Source organism: Nyctereutes procyonoides, unplaced genomic scaffold (assembly GCF_905146905.1).
Source record: "Nyctereutes procyonoides isolate TBG_1078 unplaced genomic scaffold, NYPRO_anot_genome, whole genome shotgun sequence".
In the NCBI taxonomy this organism is placed as follows: Eukaryota; Metazoa; Chordata; class Mammalia; order Carnivora; family Canidae; genus Nyctereutes; species Nyctereutes procyonoides.
The window spans coordinates 9,255,771-9,272,726 of record NW_026575134.1 but is presented as its reverse complement, the minus strand read 5'-3'; the positions used below and the strand labels follow the sequence as shown (position 1 = coordinate 9,272,726).

The 16,956-nt window shown below is 40.3% G+C and overlaps 1 protein-coding gene across 2 annotated transcripts in view; it reads left to right on the top strand.

The window, feature by feature from the left end:
- SUGCT (succinyl-CoA:glutarate-CoA transferase) overlaps positions 1-16,956 on the top strand; it is a 716,497-nt gene that overhangs the window by 304,042 nt on the left and 395,499 nt on the right. For both annotated transcript variants that reach the window (XM_055301218.1, XM_055301217.1), the window contains 2 exons: positions 1,852-1,923; positions 8,917-9,014. In XM_055301218.1, coding sequence (XP_055157193.1) covers positions 1,852-1,923; positions 8,917-9,014 — 170 coding nt within the window. The remainder of the gene's footprint in view (positions 1-1,851; positions 1,924-8,916; positions 9,015-16,956) is intronic.

Below are 16,956 nucleotides of genomic sequence, written 5' to 3'. Positions count from 1 at the left end.
GCCACCTGTGGCTATTGAATGCGTGACACGTAGCTAGTGTGTCTGTGGAGCTGAACTATTACTTTAATGTTTCTTAATAACATCTCTATTGAAAAATAATTCACATGTCACATAATTCGTCCATTTAAAGTGTAGAATTCAGTGATTTTTAGTGTATTCGCAGAGTTGTCCAGCCATTACATTTTCATCACCCCCACAAGAAACCGAGTACTCATTAGTAGTCACTCCCCAAATTCTCCCAATTTTCTCAGCCCAGTGTGGCTGCTAATCTTTCTGTCTCTGTGGATTTGCCTATTTTGGACATTTCATACAAATGCAAACACTATGTGGTCTTTTGTGACCAGCTAATTTAATTTTAGTTTATTTAAATTCAATAGCCACATGTGGCTAGTGGCTACCATTAGAAGCAAGTGTAGTGAAAGACCACATACAGATCCTTAAGGAATGCTGAAGGCTAAGGAGAAAATAATACTAAAAAGGGGGGCATGTGAAATACAGGTCAGAGAGATTAGACATGGACTCAGATGGATCCTAGAGATAAGGGGTTCCTGGAGGAAGGGATGGTTAACAGTACCAATTAATACAGAGAGGTCAAGAAAGAATAGTTTCAGTGTAGTGATAGAATAAGTACCTTGATGACAGACGGCATTGGAATGTGGTGTTCATGAAGAAATATAGGCAGGTGGAATTTTATATCATTTAGAGATGGAGGAGAGGAAGAAAATTTCAAGATAGCTTGAGAAAGGCGTCAGGACTGATGGAAATTTTGTTTTCTTGCTGCTTATATTTTTAGTGTAGCCACAAGCCTAAATGTAGGCAGAAAAAAAGGAACCCAGTGGGAATGAAGAGATTAAAGATGATTGAGCAGGGTTCTGAAGGATATGAGTGAAGGTGGGAACAGGCTTAGCATAGGAGAAAGCCCTGGCAAAGAAGATAGAAGTCATCTATCTTAGAGACAAGAATAAGTGAAGAAAGAGTAGGTGAAAGTACAGAACAATTTTTACTTAGAAAGGAAGGAAACTTACAGGAACTCCTTTACTTAAGGAAAGTGGGACTAAGGCCTTCTGAGGGTAAAGTTTGGGTCCTCCAACCAGCACTGTGATCATATGTGGAGAAGGGAGTTCTCCAGAGGACCTAGGACTCTGGTATTCTTGTTACTGCTCAAATGAATATGACTCCTAGAAGCAGCAAACATTTTCAGGTACATAAAACCACCTGAGGTGCAGAGATCCAGATGTGTCCATTGTCACTTACTGAAAAGTGATAATTGTCCAAGAGTTTACATCTGAGATCTTCAAAGACAAAATGTATCAGCTTACCCATCTTCTCTTTCTCCTTCTCCCTCCCTTCCTTCCTTCCTTCCTTCCTTCCTTCCTTCCTTCCTTCCTTCCTTCCTTTTATTCTTCTTACACTTTATAGAAAGCAATGTACCTTCTTGGTCTTTGCCCTCCATGGAGAACTGGAAACAAACAAAACACAAAAGTTTAGAAAAGCCCAACAGTAATCCATACTGTAATCAATATAGAATTTCATATTGTGCTAATATAACAAAACTGGTTTAGTTTAGTATTTTCTTTATTTTTCCAAGCCACTCATGCAGTGTTCCAACAGCTGGTAGAAGAGACAAGAAGTGCTTTGAAAATCCCAAATGAAAATAACTATGCAAATATAAGAGCAAAATATACTAATTGATTGATATGGATTTTATTAATAATGTTGCTTTAGAGCATACTTTCTATATAGAACTTTTAGAAATTAAAGCTAACTTGTGGTATTTTTAATTTATAAAATTATATATTTATATACATATGTATGTATGTAAGTATGTATTAATTAATTTATTTATTTTAGGCTTTTAAAACCAAGGATGGATTTCTTGTGGTTGGAGTAGGAAATAACCAACAGTTTGCTACTGTGTGCAAGGTAATGTGTAATCCCTGGGATAGGTGGATGATCTGTGCAATAACTCGCTTTGTACAAAGCCAGGAAAGTTCACTTTTGCCTAGAACAATGTTGTTAAGTTTATCACCAACTTAAGACCACCTGCCTTCACCCTTAACAGTGTGCCCTTTTTATACTCATAAGTGCTAAGGACATGGTCTGAATTAGCATTCTGCCTGTATTTTTTTTTGAGGTACCTGGCTGTATTCTGAAATGTACTATAGTACATAGTAGTCTCAATTATCCTCCAAAATGATCTATTAGTCCAGTGAAAAACAGGAAAGAAAAATAATTCATTTTAAAGGGATTTTTAATACCAGGATATTTTTTCTTTTCACTTTCCTTTTTTTTTTTAAAGATTTTATTTATTTATTCATGAGAAACACACACACACACACACACAGAGGCAGAGACACAGGCAGAAGGATAAGCAGGCTCCCTGCAGAGAGACACCCCCCCCCCCCCCCCCCCCGACGTGGGACTTGATCCGAAGACTCTAGGATCATGCCCTGAGCTGAAGGCAGACACTCAACCGCTGAGGCACTTATGGATCCCTTTTTTTTTTCTTTATTCCCTCTGTAACAATCTGAGATCTAATTAGGCCCAAATATAATGTAATACCAAATTTATTATATTAATCCCTAGAAAACTAAACTTTTTTTTTTCAAATTAGCCTTTGTTTAATGAGTACCTTTCTGCAGAGTTCATGTTTTAAGTTATCAATTAAGGTTACATTAAAAATATTGCTTCTCAACAAGATTTTTATTTTATTTTTTTATATTTAAAACATTTTTACTTATTTATTCATGAGAGACACAGAAAGAGAGGCAAAGACATAGGCAGAAGAAGCAGGCTCCCTCCAGGGAGCTTGATGTGGGACTTGATCCCAGAACCCCGGGATCATGCCCTGAGCCAAAAGCAGATGCTCAACCACTAAGCCACTCAGGTGCTCCTCTCAACAAGATTTTTTAAAAAGGCCTTGGAGTCACGTAAAAATAATTTTATGTTGGAGATTTTAAGTTCTAGGCATCACTTAAAATTTTTTTGATGTTTTTATTACTTACCTAGATTTTTGGGGTTTTGTTTGTTTTTATTTAAGTCTTTAGGTTCCTATTCGCTTTTCCCAGTTCTAATCCCAGAAATCGAATCTAGCTTTAAAAAATGTATATAAGTTTTTCTTTTAATTTCTCTGACATGTAGGGAGAGGTCTCACCTGTTGAGGATGTTTTTTTGATGGGGAGTTTATTTTCTTGTACTAATCACACATACCACTCACTCTGACTTTTCAGCTTCATTAAAGATGCCTGTGAATTCCTCAGGGGAACTTTATTTATTGCCGTTAACTTGTTATGTACAAAAATTATTTATTGCTGTGCCTCTTTTGTATGAGCGGTTAATGAACACAGCTAAAAACCACAGCAAAGGAGTGGAAAGTACCGCAGAGAAGGTGACAAATGGAGACAGTTCCTTTTGCAGAAAGGGCTGGAACATCTGAGGTGGGAAAGAGGAGAGCTTTCATAGCGGTGACTCTGAGTAAGTGTAGAGAAAATCGATTCAAACATTTGATCTGGGATCAAAGAATCTTTATTATGAACGGTCAATGTTAAAAATATGAAACATACGGAAGCCGTTGCCTGTGAAGTCATTTGCGTACTCTAGCTGCAGAGATGTAAAAGCCAGTTCATTGCTATAAATGAGTACAGATTTTCTTCCTGGGCCATATGTTTTGGAGTTTTGTCTCTCCAGAGAGGGGGGTGGTGGATGCGGTGGGGGGGGAGAAATTACTGGTTGACATATTCTTCACTGTTGAAAATAACTGTACTGAATTCTTTTTATTTTTGATTCATTACTGCTGATCAGTTTGAAACTTTTGAACTTCCTCATAAATATCCATAAGAACATTTTATGAAAAAGATTTTTATCAAAGCAGAATATTTGCCATAAGTCTAAGTACTCAAATATGACTTATGGTGATGGTGTGTTATGATACATTTGTTTAAAAGGAGACCATCAGAGGGCCTTTGAGCATGGCATACATGACTTTGTTTCTCCATATGTGAGTGAGGAATGATAATCCCTCTTATAAGCCATTAAGACAATGTCTATCAAATTCTTTGAGATACTCAGAAGAAAAGTTTTATGTGCAGAGGATTTTTAATGTTATTCACGTCATTTACATCTTGAGCAAACATTGCAATCCGATTGACTTTTTATATCCTTATGTGTAAACTGGCCCTAAGAACCTTTAACCTAAGAAAAACTATCCTTTTCCTTATTCCATATATAGTGGGTTTTTTCTAAGAATTTTTTTTTGTTCAGATTTACCTTTTACTGAGGGGCTTGTCATTCAAACTGGCCTTATAGGAGATGAGGTCCCCAGTAAGTCCATCAGTTGATCTTTTGCCCAGTAAGGTCCATAATGAAAGATAGGGCAGCTCTCCCTCCTCGAGAGAAATACAGCAGTATTGTCTGTGACGAATGAGTAGAATTTACTTAGGCCTAATCTCTTTCCAAAATGGAATTTGATATACCAGCTGAATAATACTTCTTGGGGACGGGTCCTATTAAGGAGTTCTTATTGTCAGGAATTAGAGTGAGAACAAGAGCAATGGGTTCAAGGCTTGGGGTTCAGAAAAATCTTTCTGCATATAAAGTGAACCTTGGCTTAGAGCAAATCCTATTTTATGTCTCTTAACATGATACAGAAGAGTAGGGAACATGAGCATATGTAAGCTATTTTAAGCTGATTGATGCCAACACTAATGGGTATTCCTATTTGAAGTACATTGACATCCTTTTAAAAGTCATTTAGACTGAGAGTTTCTTTTATTGGAGGCAATATGCATTGGTTCTCAACTTTAACATGCATAGGAGCCTCATTCCCAAAGATCTGGACTTAGTATGTCTGAGGTGGGGTACAGGAGACTTCAATTTTGATAAGCATTGTAGTTGATTTTGGAGCAGGTGGTCCGAGGACATTATAGCATAATTTCAAGGCATACTGTGAGCCTTGAAACTAGTCAGGTGACCTCTGGTCTGACAATCTCTGCCTAGTTTCTGTGTTTTCCCAATAAAATGAAGATTAGAACACATAACTATGCTAACATATAACTTCTGGGGTTTTGTAAGAGTCAGAATGAATAAGTAGTAACATGCTCAGTCCAATCCTGGCTCACAGTTTGTGCTTAATAAATGGCCTCTATAAAAATTAGGTTCGGAGATTCTGGTTCTGGGTAAGATAGAGTAAGCATACTTCTCCCTATCTCTCCCACTGAACACAGTGATAAAACCTGGAAGAGAATGTGTGGAGCATATCTAGGGTGGTGCTGAAAAGTAAGTAGTAGGGGGAGAATTGAGGAAGAACACTAGAATTAAAAAAAAAAAAAGAATAAAATACCTCTAGATCAGCAGTAAGTTTACCAGTCTTTTTTTTTTTTATTTAAGATTTTATTTATTTATTCATGACAGACACAGAAAGAGGCAGAGACATGGGCAGAGGGAGCCTGATGCAGGACTTGATCCCAGGATCCTGGGATCATGACCTGAGCTAAAGGCAGATGCTCAAGCACTGAGCCACCCAGGCTCAGTTGTCTCTACAATTATTTCCTTACATGGATACAGCACAGCCTAAAATGTAGAGTGGAAACTAGGAGACAGAGCTGAGCCCTAGGAGATGCCCTTCTTTCCTGGAGTGAGGAGCACAAAAGTGAGTTCTGATAGCAGAGAGAGTGTGGGAATCCTGCATCTTCTCTCCCTGTCTGTTTTCTTGAGTCCTATGCCACGAACAACCCTATAGTGGCAGCGGCAGATGAACAGGATCTATAAAGGATCTAAACAGATCTAACAGGATCCGAGGAAGGAGAACTTTTCCTTTTTATCTCTGAGTTGTAATCCCCCCAAATAGGTGGGCGAATCCTTGTTGCTTTTCCTCTGTCCTCCTACTGCTTGGCCTCCACCCTGGAAGTCAGCTAACCAACGGGGAGCCTCAGGGAACCCGAGAGAGCCCTCAGAGGGGGGATGAGCTTCAGAAAGCCACCCTGGAAGGTGTTTGTGAACTCATGAGCTCACCCCTGAGCCACACATATGCTGATCTGATCCTAACCAGCACACCAAAGAAGTTGAGAAGGAAGTTTGTGAACAGATGACTGCCCAGGTGGCAGCGTGACCATCAAGTGGGGCACATATGGGGCAGACTTGGACAGCACTGCCAGGGTTTCGGGAATGGAACTAAGTCTAGAACCAAAGCACATGGGCAGGTGGGTAGGGGCTTGCAGCCTGAACCTAATCAGATCAACTGCTTGCTAAAAATGATAACAATAAAATTTTGCTGTAGGATTTAAATAAGGCCCAGAGGCTTATACGATAATATTTGAAACATCCAGGATGCAATCCAAATTACTCAGCATATGAAGAACCAGAGCTTGCATGAGAAAAGACAGTCAATAAATGCCAATGCCAAGAGGACACAGATGTCGGAATTAACTTACAAAGACTTTAAAACAGCTATTACAGAAATGCTCCAACAGGCATCACAGACACCATTGAAATAAATGGGAAAGGAGGAATGTCCAGCAAAGAAATAGAAGATAGGAGGAAGAACCAACTGGAAATTGTAGAACCAAAAAATATGACCACCAAATATAAAAAGAAACGCCTCGCTGGATAATCCTGATAACACAATGGAGATGACAGAGGAGATGGTCATGGAACTCAAGGATGGATAAGTAGAACAATAGAGAGAGAGAAAAAAAGATGGTCCCCTCCCAGAACATGAAAGAAAGAAAAGAAAAAGAAGAAAAGAAGAAGAAAAGAAAAGAAAAGAAAAGAAAAGAAAAGAAAAGAAAAGAAAAGAAAAGAAAGAACAAACAGACCTTCAGGAGCCTGTGGGACAAAAACAAGAAGTCTAACACCAATGTCCTTGTAATCCCAGGAGGAGAGGGTAGGAGTACATGCTAAAGAAATATTTGAAGACATAATTGCTGAAAACTTCCCAAACTTGGCCAAAGATAAAAACCTACAGATTTAATACTTTCAGCAAACCCCAAATAAGATAAACCCAAGTGAACGCACGCCTAAACATACCCAAGACTTCCCACTGAAAATGAAAGACCAAGGAAAAGGTTTTGAAGGCACCCAGAGGAAAATGATATATTACCTGTGGGAGAACACAGACTCAGCGAACTGCACATTTCTTTGGCCTGAAACCGGGAGCCTAGAGCCAACTGGCACCAAACTGTCAACCCGGAACTCTATGTCCAATAGAAATGTTCGTAGGAAATGAAGGTTAATTAAAGACATCTCTCCCTCCCTCCCTCCCTCTTTCCCATCCTTCTTCTTTGAGCAAACACACACTTCATTATTTCTTTGCAGGGAGGGAATAGCACCTCGTTGGAATACCTCACATGTATTTGGTGCTCAGTATGTCAAACACTTTCACTGACACTGAATCATTCCACCTCAGGCGACACTTTTTCAAGCACGTAAGGGATGGTTGTGATCACAGCTCGTGCAGCAGCCTCTCTAGAAGCACTGTGAATGGCAGCATGGCTGAAGGCAGAGCCATAATTACTTTGACCCACTCTTCCATACCAACTTTCACAGAGAAAAGAGGTGATGAGTCAAATTCAGAGAACGACATCTGAGGATGTCCCGGTTACCACCAAGTACAATCACTGAACAGTTTGTTTTAATGCAGCTCCTACTATTTCTGGGTGAGGCCAGATATACAGGTTTAACCCATGATTTGGTGAAGGGACTTGCTCCTTCTGGAAATAACGTATTCACTCTTAGGGAGGGAGGGTGGGTTTCCATTCCTGGACAAGCCTGGAGGCCACTTCTGGGATCAGGTGTGGTGGCAGGGCAGTTTTTAGAAAGGACGCTCTATGCAGTGTCACTTTTTAAAAATCTGGGGGAGTAGTGCTGTCTTTATTATTCCTAAAGGAAATGAATAAGTGAACCACCTGAAAGAGAAATGACACTGTGGAGATGCTCTCTTTACTCCAGGGGACCTTCTTCACTTCTCTGTCCTTCGTGGGATGATTAATGGATTGATTTTATTCAAACTGTGGGAAACAAATGAAACCATTAAATGTTTATACTTAAAGCAAATGCATTACTAAAGGTAGTGAAACTTTCTGTAGGCCACATGGCCTGCCCCGAGCCCATAAATGCTCCTTCTGACTTTCCAACACAACTGCCAAACACTGCCTCCACACATTCTTTATAAAACTTCTTTTCCATTCCAAATCCACTTGGTACTTTCATTATGGTCTTGTTAAAATTGCAAGATGTCCAAAGGGACTTGCAAGATAGATTTTCCCTTTATTGGGAGGAGCAAAAGAGGAAGTATATAAAAGCATTTCTATTTGGTATTCCTTTAGGGAGACATATTAAAGAAAAATAGTGACACTTCTATAGGAAGAATATCTTTTAATTTGACATTGTTTTAATGGTGAGCATTTGGGGCAAATGTATATGCTTTTCCTTTATTTTAGCACCTTGTACAACATCCTGGATAGGACTTCTGGGACAGATAATATTATTTTATTTACATGTGGAACAAATAACTGAATGTACCTACAAGATATATGTTGATTATAGGCTTCGCGTAAGTGCAGACATGTACTTATGATATCGGTTCTCAGAATTAGGTCAGTTTTATCCAATTCTGTATCTCTTTACCTGCTCTCTCTAGACAAGACTTATTGTGGGGAATCTGATAACTCTTGCTCTGTGCTCGCATATGTAGGCACAAACTCGAATGTAGCAAAAACGTCTCATAAATGGCAAACTCAATCCTAATTGCATGATCCTTCCCTCCATATTCCTTTGTTGCTCCCTATGCCTTTGTCTGGAAGCATAAAGGTCAGCAAGGAATGGTCCTGGGGAGCATGTTAGTAGGGCCTGAACACTTGCACTCACAGGCAGGTACACGAAAAATTTGAATTATATACTAAAATTATTTTCCCTTTTTAGATCTTGAATTTGCCTGAACTGATTGATGACCCCAAGTATAAAACTAATCACCTTCGTGTACAGAATAGAAAGGAGCTTATCAAAATACTATCTGCACGGTAAGCTTGGCTCCACTATTAGTACATTGGAGAATTAATATGTCATTAGCAATTGCTCGGTGTGTGTGTGTGTGTGTGTATGTATGTGTTCTTTTTTGCCTTACTTAGATTAACTTGTAATTCTCTTCCATTTGACAAAATGCATTAGTGGAAAGGTATTTTAAAGCTTGCTTTTTCTTTATTTGAAAGCATTTTATGTGTCTTATTAAGCACTGACTCATAACAATGATATAAATAAGAAAAATCACAATGGCTCGAAAGAGATTGCTTCTCTACAACACCTAAGTATTTGGGTTTGGTCTATTTTAGGTTCTAATAATAATAATACTAAAAACAAAAATAATTGAACATTTTTGGTTTTACCTTTGCTGTTCAAAGGCTCTACATGTCATCCCATTTAGCCCTTATAGTCAGCCTGTGAGGTAAATTCTATTCCCATTTTACATATGAGGAAATGGAGACAAAAAAAGGTTAAGCCCAAAGTCTACTATGAAGTTTGTCGTGATGAAGTTTTGAAAATGCCAGACGGAGTTATGGGTCATAAAGGATTAATTTAAGCAATTAGAGTATTTGATTTCCAGATTATTCCATTCACGTCGGGTTATGCTTTTGTTAAAACCTGTCTCAAATCTTTTGAGTTCTCCCTCCAAAAAGGGTACTAATTCTTAATCTTTCCTACCAGTTTCACTTTTGTTTACATCTAAACTTCTCCATCTACAGAGTAGGCATCGTGGTTTTTGTGGCTGTAAATGCCCAAATGCTGAAATTCTTCAGTGTGGAACATTTTTTTTTTTCTCACCGTGCCCATAAATTAAGTCCTTTTGTTCCAATATCATATCTTGTCTTTTGAAAGGGCCCTTGTATTTCTCTGTAGTATGTATCAAAATTCCTAGACAATAAAATTCTGCTATCATGATTTTTATTTTGGACCCCTTGGTATTTGGGCATCTCTGGACGACAGGCACTTCTCTGCCCTGCTTGCGTCTCCTCCATGTGCCTCATGCCCTTTGATCAATGGGGGCTCTGTGTGGGCCTATCTGCGGAGAACACGGGAACGAGGCTGGAGCTCCCCTGTCCTGGTCATTAGTGAACTATCAATCTGATTCTACCACAAAGCCTAAGAGCCCTCAATCATTAACCTTTCCCCGCATGAGAATTGGCCATTAATAAAAGCATTATTTCTGCTTTTTGCCCCTTCACCTCTCAGGCAGTGTTTTAATCCATTTAATTCATTGATAGGACTTTTTCCTTTCACACCGTGGTTACCCAGTTTCAATAATAGGCATTTGTGAGAACCTTATCAAAAGCTCTTTGATACTCTAAATAGATCATCTCCATGCTGTGAGAAGAGTAGACCCAAGGAAAATAGAAAACCTCGTCAGATACAAGTGTCATCTTGTTCTTTAGCTGCTGGCACTTTTATAGTGAAGCTGGGAATCACAAAGTTATCGGTTTCCTGGGTCCCAAAACATCAATTCCTTGCTAAATCCTATTGTAGAATTCCACGGTAGAAAGACTTTCAGCAGCATCTGTCACCAATTAATTTCTGTTTTCTCTCTTTGGGGTGAATGAAATAATCTGCCAACTTTTTCTTTCTCCTCTTATAGACACGCAGAAGTGGAAATTGCATCATTTTGGAGCCTTTAAGATTCTTGGGTCTTTTATTCAGACTTCACAAGGAATAAGGAAGTAAATCACATGGAAGAGATGAGGGGCAGCCTGGGAGAGGAAAGTTGATAGGGGAGGTGATGCTGTCATAGGTCCTTCAAACACAGACCGCAGGGAGCCCGCGGGTCCGGAGGAGGCCAGCCTCCATGCTCTCCCGTGCTAGCGTGTTGATGGCCTTGGGTGCTCTCTTGTGGTTAGTGGCCCTTCCGTCTCTTCCACCTCAAGTCTCTTCTGCCTGGTGGATCAAACAGTGAGGAGCAGGGAAGATCAGGATGTGTTCTGTTCCCATTTACAACCTTGTCCTTGGTTTTGCTGAACAGATGTCACTGGATCCACCAGCACCCTTCAGTGCTCAGCTTTCAAAAGTCTCTTGTGAACATTCAAAACATGTGTCACTTCCATGATAGGATTCTATGTTTTTTTATGAAATATTCAAAATATTCAGTGGCTCTCTGTTACAGGAATAAATCTGGCCTTTTTTGTCTGACCTCATGGTCTTCCCCAGTGTGACACCATCTTTTCTTTCCACCTTTTTCTCAGCATAAAGCCCCTGCCATGGCCACACTCCCATTCTGTGTCTTCTGTTCTCTTTCTGGAACGCTTCCCAGACTTACTGTTATTCTGAAACATAGTCATGTTTCAGGGTCCATTCTACAGCTTCCTGAAACCATCCTCAGATGTCTCCATTTGGGGTCCCAGTCAGATGACAACACTTTCCGAAAAGAAGATGTCCTTGCGGGCCTCAGATCTAGCCTACCAGTTATCAAACACGAACAAAATCGGCTTTAACTGTGGGGCTGGTACTGTCTAAGGTGTGCTGAACGCACCGTTCCTTTCTTTGGCAGCTGTCTCAGGACCTGTGAATCACGGACACGCTGACTCCCAACCACAGAAAGGACACAGGGAGAAAGGAAGGAGAGGAATTAGCATTTATTAGATGCCTCTACTACTAGCCAGAGAAGCTTATTCCCACTTTACAGATGAATATTCTGAAGCACAGGGAGGGTTAGGTACGTAGCGAATAGTTGGTTAGAATTCAAAAGGCTGTGTATCCTTCCCACATGTTGTATTGCCTCCCTGAAGTGGTCCATGAAATGTTACTCTGTTTTTACTTACTCAGTACATATTTATTGAGCACTAGGGATAGAGAATTAAATGAAACAAAGTAAACTGGTGAAAAAGAATGCAGGGAAGGAAAATGAGCAGTGCTGAAAGTTGGTCAAGTTGGTTGTGAGGCCGGCGGTTCCATTTAAGCCAGTCAGGGAGGGACTCTCTGATAAAGTGACTTTTCAGCTAAATCCTGATGGAGGTCGGGGAAGGGACCTGCAGATGACTGGGAGATGCTTTCTGGGCAGCAGGTGCATGGCTGGGAGTTGGAGGAGTAGCAGGGAGGAAAATGAGCCTGGAGCTCAGGGATCAAAAGGAAGAGTGGGAAGAGGTGGGCCCAGAGAGAGAGAGAGAGAGAGAGGATGTGTGTCCAGAGAGAGGAAGAGAGAGTAGAGGGATGTCGGTCCAGGGAGAGAGTGGGGGGAGATGGCCAGCAAATCGTGTTGTAAAAGTTACAATAGAGTCGTTTCTTAAACCTGTGAAATAAAGGAATTATTTTCATCAGAAAGTGAGTTTGCTTCTCAGCAAATACTATTTTCTATGTATCCTGAAGATCCATTTTTCCCCAGTTTTACTGAGATATACTTGACACATAACATTGTACAACTTAAGGTGTACAACACATAATGATTCGGTATTTATGGGTATTGCAAAATGATCATCGCAATCACGTTAGGTAACATGCATCACCTCACGAGGTCACAATTTTTTTTCTTGTGAAGTTTTAACATCTCCTCTCCTTCAGATACACAGTATTGTTAACTACAGTCACCTTGGTGTTCTCCTATGAAATTTATACGTGTTTTTTGAAGGTCTACCAGAAATGTCAGTCACTTACCTCACTTTTCTGTTATTCTTGCTAACTACAGTTTGATGCTCCTTTCTGAGCGCAGCCAGGCTCACTCAGGAAGGCAGCTGCAGGTTCTTGTCATCAGCTGGGTTTTCCACAGTCAGGACACACACCATTCCCCTCAGGTGCTCTCAGGTGTTACTATTCCCCAACTGTGGCCATGAAGAAGGTTTTTTTTTTTTCTTTTTTTTCTTCTTTTTTTTTTTTTTTTAATTTAAAGGTGAAGATTTTCCCCTTGAGCTTGCCATTTTATCCAGGCTGTTGCAGAAAGTCTGTTTACCCAGCTGCGAAGACTGAAAACTATGCAAAGCTAATGCATGTTCAAAGTCCCCAGCTAAAACACAGAAGAGATATAATAGAGACGAATCCAGGGCCTGTTAAAACAAACCCCTTCTTTGCAATGCCAAGGAGCAACAACTCCTAAGCCTGTGCCCCTCATGCCCCAGATCAGCATCTTTGCAATCAGAAGGACCTCGAGGGAGAGATTGAAAATCATGATGTGCGCTGGAACCAAGAAGAGAAGGATAAGGATGTTGTATTGGTAGTTAGGGAGAAATAATAGGAAGACATGAAATGAGGAGGAAGGAAGAGAGAAATGGTGGAGAAAATAGAAACACAGTTTGTTTTATTTATCTCCCTTCCTTTCTTCACCATTATTGGCCACAGTGTGTGCTTGTCCTGCAGCTATAGAGACAGAAGAGGTCTGGGCTCTTGAGGAGTTCATGATCTAATTCTGAAAATAAACAAGTAAAGCAGTGACTTCAGTAGTGTGTGAGGTGCCATGGTAAATATCCAGGGTGCCGAGAGCCCAGAGAAGGGGCAGCTACGTCAGTGTGGGCGAGTCAGGGAGGGCTTCCTGGAGGTGGTGCCACCTGAGAGGAGTCCTAGAGGACAAACAGAAGTACGTGAAGGAACAAGAAAACTCAAAGGGGAAAATATTAGACTGAGCGTGATTTCATAGGGAGAAAACAAAATAAGTCATAGGAGAAGACAAATAAAGTAGCTTGGAAAGAAACTGATGACAACTTTTAAATTGCTTTTTGAAAAATGCTACACACGTTAAGCAAGTGGCTGTCAATACAGTCCCAGTGAAGGCATTACTAAAAAGTTGGTTACACTCCGATGATATAAATAAAAATTAACAGTGTAAGATAAATTTATTTTTAAAATGCTATGGCAATTCCTTTAGTGAGATAAGTAATTATTTTTGGTTTTGAATGATCGGAGTTTTTTAATTAAGTTTCTTGTATATAATTGAATATTTACTTATTTTTAGAGTGCCCTGTATTAAAACACTGTGAAATGAAATGCCGTAATTCAGGGCCTTCCAAACAGAAGTGCTAGACAAATATTTGTTGAACTGAATCAAAGGTTTATTAAAGAGTTTCATCTAAACTGATCACTTCCAAAGCTTGGTGTCAAATTATTTTTAGTTGGCTTGTTCAGAATATTGGAGAATTGGGCCTGGAGCATTTTTTTGGCTGTTGATAGAAGGGTTGTCACATCAGAGGTGCCTGAATATAATGTTAATTTTTTTTTAAACTGACATCTTGGTACAAATCAGGCAAATTTCATCTTTCTGCTTCCCTGCCTTAGTCTTTTATGGCATCCCCACAGCTCTGAGGAGAAAGTTTAAGCTATTTACCTTTGCTGTTGTTGTTTTAAAGATTTGTTTATTTGCTTTTAAGAGAAAGAGGTGGGGGGGAGGGGCCGAGGGGGAGAGAGAATCTCAAGCAGACGCCTTGCTAAGCGCAGAGCCTGATGTGGGGCTGGATCTCATGACCCTGAGGTCACGACCTGAGCCCAAACCAAGGGTTGGATGCTTAACCAGACTGTGCCACCCAGGTGCCCCTAAACTATTTACCTTAACACGTGCAGTCATTTCCCACCTTGTTGCAACTTCTTATAATGTGGCCTGGTGCTTTAATCCTGAGTGTCTCCCTATATGCTCATTGCTTTTCTTTCTTCCTTCCCTTCCTTTTTTAAGATTATATTTATTTATTCATGAGAGACACACAGAGAGAGGCAGAGACACAGGCAGAGGGAGAAGCAGGCTCCCCAATGAGAAGGGAGCCCGATGCGGGACTCGATCCCAGGACCCCAGGATCATGACCTGAGCCAAAGGCAGACGCTCAACCACTGAGCCACCCAGGCATCCCATGCTCATTGCTTTTCACCAAAATGATGAAACTTCTTTGTCTCCCTGGCTGCTATCAGTTCTTAAGGATGAGCGCAAAATTCTGGGCTTTCCCTGCCTCACCTGTCTGCTGTGGACAGCCCTTCTCCTGCTGCTGCGTCAGGGCATCTACTGTCCGCATCAGCTATCTTCCTTGACAAGACAGTAAATTTCTGTTTCTTAAATAATCTTTAAATTAATTTCTTACTTTGCAAAAGACGTTCTTGAGAGCCGTCTTAGGTACCTGGCAATATTGAAAGGAAGGTGCAGAGTTTCCGTCTGACCCCCATCCCCACCCTGTATTCCATCTGCCACCATCAACCCCCCACCAGAGCAATACCTCTGTTCAATCCATGAATCTACACGGACACACCATAAGAGACTAGATCTTTCTTTTTTTGATTTTTATTTCTACTGTCTGTTTGGGTTTTCAGTGCTCAAAAAAAAGTTCTTTTAGCAAGTGAGTGTATGAACAAGAAGGGGCAAAACCACCCAAGTTTGGCATAACTGGCCAAAAGAAAAAGACAGAGAATTCCTAGCGTCAGGTCCAAATAAAAAGAGAACAGTGGTGGCCAGAAATGCAAACTTATTCTAAACTAACCAAAGAGGATGGTATTGTGATCACAGAATGTCAAAAGGCCTGAATGTGGGGCCAGAATCTTCTACTGACTAATTCTGTAGCCTTGAGCTCGTCCTGATTCCTCTGAGCTTTGGGTCCTCCTGTGGATACAATGCGCGTAAAAATTCCTATGTCTTAGTGAGAATTAAGATCCGGAACACACATGAAAGCAGCTTGCACAGCACTCAGCACACAGCAGTGCTCAGTCTATTTTAGGAGAATCTCAATCCCTTAGAATCTTAAATTACTGTTCCCCAAGTTTTTACTGTCAAATTTCTCCTGTATCTTTTTAACTCGTGAACCCCCTATTTTTGAGAAATTTTTCTCTCCCAAGCAATACACATTTCATAAGTTCCACAATTTCTATTTAATAAAGTCCTATGTAACTGCCAATCAAATCCTAATCAGGGTAATAGAAATATTATTGTACTGATTGATTTTAAAGATTTTATTTATGTATTCATGAGAGACCGAAAGAGAGAGGGGCAGAGACACAGGCAGAGGGAGAAGGAAGCAGGCTTCCCGTGGGGAGCCCGATGTGGGACTCGATCCCAGGACCCCGGGATCATGAGCTGAGCCGAAGGCAGATGCTCAACCACTGAGCCACCCAGGGGCCCTGTATTGTGCTGATTTAATTCCAGTGACAGGAATTATTTGTATTTGGCCTGTGTGGCCTCGTCGCAGCTAAATACATGATTTCTGTTAAACTCTTTTGAAATAGTAAAAAGAGCTCCCAAGACCTGGAATATATTTAACTTAGTACTACATTCTTAATAAAGCCTATTCATAGTGCTTCGTCTTTTCAAGCCAAAAGTGGACCTTAATGGCTCGTGGTCTATTCCCTTTCAAGAGCCACTTGTTTCTCAGTGTGGGCCACGAATTTGGAACTTGTGAACAGTCCACTTACGTTATTCCTTGCATTTGTGGCTGAACCCTCATAGAGGACGAAGCATTTTGTGTTTCTTAGCTGCTAGGCTGTGTGAAAGCCCCTGTGAAAGGCTTCAGCCGGGACCTTTGAACTCAGAAATCAACTACGTCCATGGGTTCTCCTGTGTCATTTTTATGGTTAAGTTTTTCAAAGTTTTAACGGATATTTTTGGCCTTCCTGAAAGCTGTTGAATTTATTTCCTGCTAAATAACATCTACAATTTCCTTAATTTTTATTCTTAGTAGAAAATGAAGCAATGGTTGACCTTTGAACCGCACAGGTTCACGTTTTTTTCGATAGATGCAGGGCAGTACTGCAAATGTACTTTCTCTTTATTGTGACATTGGTATTAACATTTTCTCTAGCTTACTTTCTTGTAAGAATGCAGAGTTATAACACGTGTAACATACAAAATATGTGTTAACCGACTGCTCGTGTTATCGGTAAGGCTTCTGGTCACAGTAGGCTATTAGTGGTTAAATTTTATGGAAGCCAAAAGTTATCCATAGGTTTCAACTCTGTTGGGGGCTGAAGGTGGGGGTTGGCGCCCATAACCTCTGTTCTGTTTAAGGGTCAACTCCACTTTATATTTAA